Source organism: Lolium rigidum, chromosome 3 (genome assembly GCF_022539505.1).
Source record: "Lolium rigidum isolate FL_2022 chromosome 3, APGP_CSIRO_Lrig_0.1, whole genome shotgun sequence".
Lineage (NCBI taxonomy): Eukaryota > Viridiplantae > Streptophyta > Magnoliopsida > Poales > Poaceae > Lolium > Lolium rigidum.
Genome location: NC_061510.1, coordinates 440,026 through 445,890, shown reverse-complemented (window position 1 = coordinate 445,890; position 5,865 = coordinate 440,026). Strand labels below are relative to the sequence as shown.

The following is a 5,865-nucleotide window of genomic DNA, read 5'->3' as shown; positions in this document are numbered from 1 at the left end:
GTTCATTTGTTGTCTCTTACGAGTATACTAGATGTTTTTAATAATTATTACTACTGTATTTGATGCTCCAACCAGGCAACCACTAGTTCACCTAAAATATCGAGCTATTAAAGAAGGGACAATATAGTAATTTTACTTTTACTCCGGTCGTCCTGTATAAAAGGCCTTCTCATAGCAGCGTTCTAAAGCAGGGCCAAGAACTACACCTACATCCACGTATACGTTTGCAGTGAGAAGTTAGCTAAGCTAGAAACATGACGCTCAAACTCCTCGTTGAAGTGAGCCCACAGGAGTTGCTTCAATCTCTTGCCGAGCTCCAAAACCATCTTCTGGGTTACGTCAAGTCCATGTCGCTCAAGTGCGTCGTGGATCTGGGCATCCCGACCGCCATCCACCGCCGCGGCGGCACCGCCACGCTGGCCGACATCGCCACCGACACCAAGGTACATCCGGCCAAACTCGCCGACCTCCAGCGCGTGATGGAACTGCTCAGCGTTTCGGGAATCTTCAGCACCACCGCCGCGGAAGACGGCGGTGCTGTTCTGTACGGGCTAACCACGACGTGCCGCTTCCTCGTCGGCTGGCGCAACTTGTCCCCTATGGTGCCCTTCTTGGCGAACCCCCTGGTAGTCTCGTCCTTCTTCAGCATGCCCGACTGGCTCAGGAGTGAAGCGGCGCCCGCGGGCGCCGGTTCCCTCTTCGAGCTGGCACATGGCTGCTCCCAGTGGGAGATGGGGAGCAAGGACGCCGAATTCAGCAGCGCCCTGAACAACTCCAGGGCTGCTGATAACCAGCTATTCCTGGAGGTCATTATTTTTGACAAGGGCCGCATCTTCCGCGGCATGAACTCGCTCGTCGATGTCGGCGCTGGCAAGGGCGAAGGCACGAAAATCATCGCAGCTGCTTTCCCGCGCATCAAGTGCACCGTGATGGACCTTCCTCACATTGTCGGCGAGGAAGCCGACGGCACCGGTCATGACAATCTGCAATTTATTGCCGGTGACATGTTCCAATCTATTCCATCGGCGGATGCTGTCGTTCTCAAGGTATTCATAAATCATAATACATAATACTTCGTACATGATTTTTGCGAATACGAGTGATGGCATACTTAGCCCCTCAAAACATAATATTGGTCATCATATTGGTCCAGAAACCAAAATGCAGTTCTACACGATTTTTGCGAATACGAGTATCCTACGTGCTCTCTCTCTCTCTCTGTTCCATTTGAACTGAAACCACAACAAAAACTGTGAAAGGGACGGAATATATTTTATTTGATCAGTATGGTGTCTTGGAACCTGAGCTCCAATGAGCATGACGTTTAAAAAAATCGAAATGGTATTTAATGTTTTAAAAATCTAAAAGATTATAGTACTTCGGTTCTCTAAATTAATATCTCTAATTTAAATAGCCTCGCTAGGCTATAGCCGTGTTATTGTCTTGCCCGCATGCTGTGGCTAACTGCTATAGTTCGCCTAAATGTGCCAAAGTCTTTAAATAGTCGGCTATAGCTAGGCTATAGCCAAGATATATCTGTTTTGGGATGGCGCGGCTATAGCCTATAGCCAGCTATTTAAAACCATGCTAAATATCTGAAGATTCTAAACATAAGTTGTATTTCAAAGTGAAGATTTGGTGCACATGAGCACCAGTGCTCCTAGTTTTTGAAAGATTTGAAAACTGTATTTTTATGTTTAAAAAACCATAAGATTTTTCCATGAATACATGAATATGTCATCAATTCTCGTGCGAAAGTTTGGTAAAAAATGTTGTATTTTTAGCTACAGAAAAAAAAACAAATTTATGGCTGTGTATGGGGACAATTTTTGTCAGAAATTTGTCTTTTTATATAGTTCATAATACAACATATTTCTTCCGGAATTTTTACAGTACATTCAGAAGATTTTTATGTATGTGCAGATTTAAGCTCAAATTTATTAGAATCTAGGAAATATGTTTTCTTAAACTGGTGCTCATGTGCCAAAGTCACTTTTCGTGTATTTCATGGATACACAAAAATGCAACTCAAGCTTGATTTTGGTCTTCATATTTGACTTTTTGTGTAACTACAGATTAACACATGATTCAACAAAAAATACACATACATATATTCTACATATATATAAGTACTTATGTATTTTCTCCTGAAATTATTAAAATTTTAATTAAGATTTATTTCTTTAACATGGGCTCCAGGGTGCCCGAGCTCCATTGGGATTTTGTGGTTTTATCTTAGCAATATTATTTGCAATCATCTATAAATAAAAATATATTTTCTTTTGCAAATAAAGTATGACCCTTTTTTGTGGTCGATGGCAACAATTTGTTGTGGTCAATGCAATCGTCAAGCTAGGTAAAAGTAGAAAGTCGCGGTATTTATGGAATGAAAGTAGTAGAGCAGACATACTTTGGGATTTAACATGAGTACTTAATCAGTTTAGCCAAATAAAATCACTTTCTAATGCGCCTCACGCGACAAGAGGTGTGATGTGAGTAAATCGCCACCCCTATGGGTGTCTCCGTCACGGCACTTGTCGCACTTTGAAAAGTATCTTGGACGGAAGGCTAGGGTGAGTTTGTCTAGATATATTTGTAGATCTAAATATTTAAATCATAATATTTTTTGAACAAACTATTAAATTATAATCTGTTTTCACATGCATGTTTGAGATGTTGTGGGTTAGTGTGTAGATTACACAGTGGATATGGATGTTTGAGATGTTATTTGGGGTATTCAGGGTTATAGTGTTTATACGATAGGTTCGTTTGTCCCTATTTTCTTAATAATTTTAATCTCCACTAACACATCTGGTCTTAGAATTCAGCCGGTTAAATCTTGTAGGTTACAACACTGATGGAACTATGAACTCCACAAGTCCACATCAGTAATAACATTTAATACATGTAATTTACCCATCGCTTATGCGCTTCTAAAATAATATCCGCGCTAATGATTTTTTATCACTAGTCAGTATTTTCTTCACGCGTATATTATAGTTGTTTTGAACACACACCACTTTATAATGTAGTGTTTTACTCTCCTACTTAATTTAATTATTTATCGTTTTCCTTCATTTTTTACCCATGTTTGTTCTAGAACGTTTTGCATGATTGGGGACATGACGATTGCGTCAAGATACTTCAACGTTGCAAAGAAGCCATCCCTGCTAGAAATGTTGGAGGGAAGGTGATAATTATAGATATGGTCAGAGGATCAGCTAACGGCGATAGGAAAATCACTGAGATGGAAGCCATACAGAACATGTACATGATGTACACTAATGGGGTGGAACGAGACGAAAGTGAGTGGAAGAGGATTTTTTCTGCTGCCGGATTCAGTGATAATTATAAAATCATGCCAGTACTGGGTCCCTATTCTGTAATTGAAATATACCCATGAAAGCTCGACGAACTACAAAACTGATGAACACAAAGTTGTGCATTCATCAACTGCGACATGCTCATTTATATTTGTGCATGAATTTTATGTATTGTCCGTAAGCAGTTCCCGTAAGCATGGCCACCTCCTAACATGCACGTGCTGTCATTTTACCGCTATTGGTTAATTATAGTTGTTTGGAATTTGTAAACTGTATTTTATGAAACTATGTATCATGTTGTAATAGATGACTGTTGTTCTCCTTGTTCTATGTTGTGGAAGCAATTTCGTACCACAACAACAACGAAAGTGTTACCCGGTACTTCTAAGATCGAGCTACATTCCTATGCCCGGCAGAGAAGATTTAGAGACAGATGTAGTACCTGCTTGAGTGTTGGCCTACCTAAAACGTATGTGTCAGACTACCTAGAACGTAGTTTATTCTGAAACAGCGGTAGTAATTGCTAGATGCTCTCAGGTTGTTCTGAAGTATGTAAATATGACCGCAACTTCCGGAGGGCCCGTTGGAGGCGATGAAGGGGCGATTCTGGGCGATCTCCCCCGATGACGACTCCGATGAAGACTCACCGGCGGCCAGGGGTGATCCAGAGGTGGGTTCTCTGTTGTCGTCAACCATGTCTCCACCGTTCTGGCGTATAGGACGCCGGCGGAGGAGGCATGTTCTCTGTCGCCGTCAACCATGTATGCGATCCTCTGTCGCGAGCAGAAGAGAATTCGACAGCGCGAGGTGGCGCTACTCCTAAGGTCAAAAGTACGCCATGCGTTTCATCTATTCCTGAGTTTTCCTGCTACGTTCTTCTGCAGAATCGAATGCTAGAAGAAAATGCAAGATTTCAACACCGGTAATGCCACCGTCGACCTTCTTTCTAGATTCTTTCAATGCATCTGAATGGATTCAGGTTTTCCGTCGAAGGAGAAAGCATTCAGCCTGGCGCCGTCGCCGTGCATCTCTGCCGGCAAGATCTGTTTCGTCGTCAGGGAAACGGTCACCGCAACGACAACGTTTTTCAAACTCTGATGCTTTGGGCCGTATGGCCTCAGGGCCTCGGAAGTCAACGGCAGTCATTGATCCGTATGGTCGTATGGGCCCGGACTACGGATCCCGCAATTTGCTCGCGGGGTCACGTATCGTCTAGGGTTCGGGGCTACGAGCAAGCCGTCGTCTATCCCCACCCCACCCATTGCTGTTCCGCGTTTCTCTTCTGCCACCATGGTGAACCGAGGCGGTGGTCCGAATCGGGGACGGGGTGCACGTGGAGGACGTGGTGGCGGTGGATGGCAAGATGGTTTGGGCGCAGGTCGAGGTGCCAACTTCCATGAAGGAGGCCCGAGCGGTACTGCCGGTGATGGAACAGATGTGGATCAAGGCGGTGATCACCCGGACAACGTGTTTGGGGATGGTGTGTTCCGCGCTGGTCCAGGAAGACAAACTTTCGGCGGTGGAAATCGGCAGTGTACCAAGGCTATAATAACCGAGGTGATGGGCGTCGCAATTTTGGATACAGCGGTAACTATAATCCTCGTTGTTTTGTTTCGAATAATTCTGCAAATATTCGGACTGGTTCTGGGAATAGGTATGCTGCCACCACCACTGGTCTTACGGATGTACAGCAGCGTATGGTGTCGGAAGCCGCGGAGGCTTTGGCTCGATAGTTGGCCGGCCGCTCGGAGCTCTCACAGCCGGCATGTCTGCAATATGTGCCGAAGAATACTGCAGCACATCCGGCAGGACAGGGGGCTGCGGTGGTGCGCCATCCTGGCCTTGCCAGAGCGCCACCGATGCCAGCAACGGTGCAGCCCATTGCGAGTGTGAAAGGACAGCCTCATGCACATAGGGCTGAAGATGTACTGTTGGCGGTGGCCGGGTGTGCCACCAAGGACGTTGTCGGTGAGTCGGAGAATTTGAGTGAGGAGGAGTTTGTTGCAGCAACTAGGAAGAAAGGACCGAGCTGTTTCAGATGTCGTAGGGTTGGGCATTTCCTCAACGATTGTGAAGTGGTACTTTGTGATTGCTATCAACGACCTGAGCATGCTACCAAAGATTGCCCACTTCTTCATTTACCGAGACCTCGTCTTGCAATGTATGGTATGGGCCATCCAGACCCTAGCCTTTTGGGAATTACCTTTGTCCAATTTAGTGAGGCCAAGGGTGGAGAACACAAGACTAGGGAGAGTAGAAGTATCTGGAGATTCTCTAACTATTGCACAATTAATTATGCATTTACAGTGGATTGTTCCTGGTCCACAATATGTTTGGGAAGTGCAGCAGATGGAGGAAAATCTGTTCAGGGTTAACTTTCCTAGCAAGAATGATTGGTTAGGGTGCAAAATTTTGGAAGATTCCATGTTCCTGACTCAACTATTATTCTTTCATTTCATTTATGGAAAAAAGGAGATTCAACTGGCTTGGGTACCTGAAGATGTTTGGGTGAGGGTGTATGGCCTTCCTCCGGTTGCTCTTG

General features: G+C 44.6%; 1 protein-coding gene across 1 annotated transcript; it reads left to right on the top strand.

Annotated features, from left to right (window-relative positions):
* Positions 1-200: 200 nt before the first annotated feature.
* LOC124701077 (acetylserotonin O-methyltransferase 1-like) lies at positions 201-3,651 on the top strand. Its single transcript, XM_047233126.1, has 2 exons — positions 201-1,046; positions 3,101-3,651. The coding sequence occupies exons 1-2, from the start codon at positions 255-257 to the stop codon at positions 3,401-3,403; spliced, it is 1,095 nt and encodes a 364-aa protein (XP_047089082.1). The 5' UTR covers positions 201-254; the 3' UTR covers positions 3,404-3,651.
* The last annotated feature ends 2,214 nt before the right edge of the window (positions 3,652-5,865 follow it).

What these genes read in the sequence shown, in the direction of transcription:
- LOC124701077 (XM_047233126.1), top strand. Translation starts at nt 255, where the DNA reads ATGACGCTCAAACTCCTCGTTGAAGTGAGCCCACAGGAGTTGCTTCAA. An exon ending in CGGATGCTGTCGTTCTCAAG is followed by an intron (nt 1,047 to 3,100) that starts GTATTCATAAAT and finishes TGTTTGTTCTAG; the next exon opens with AACGTTTTGCATGATTGGGG.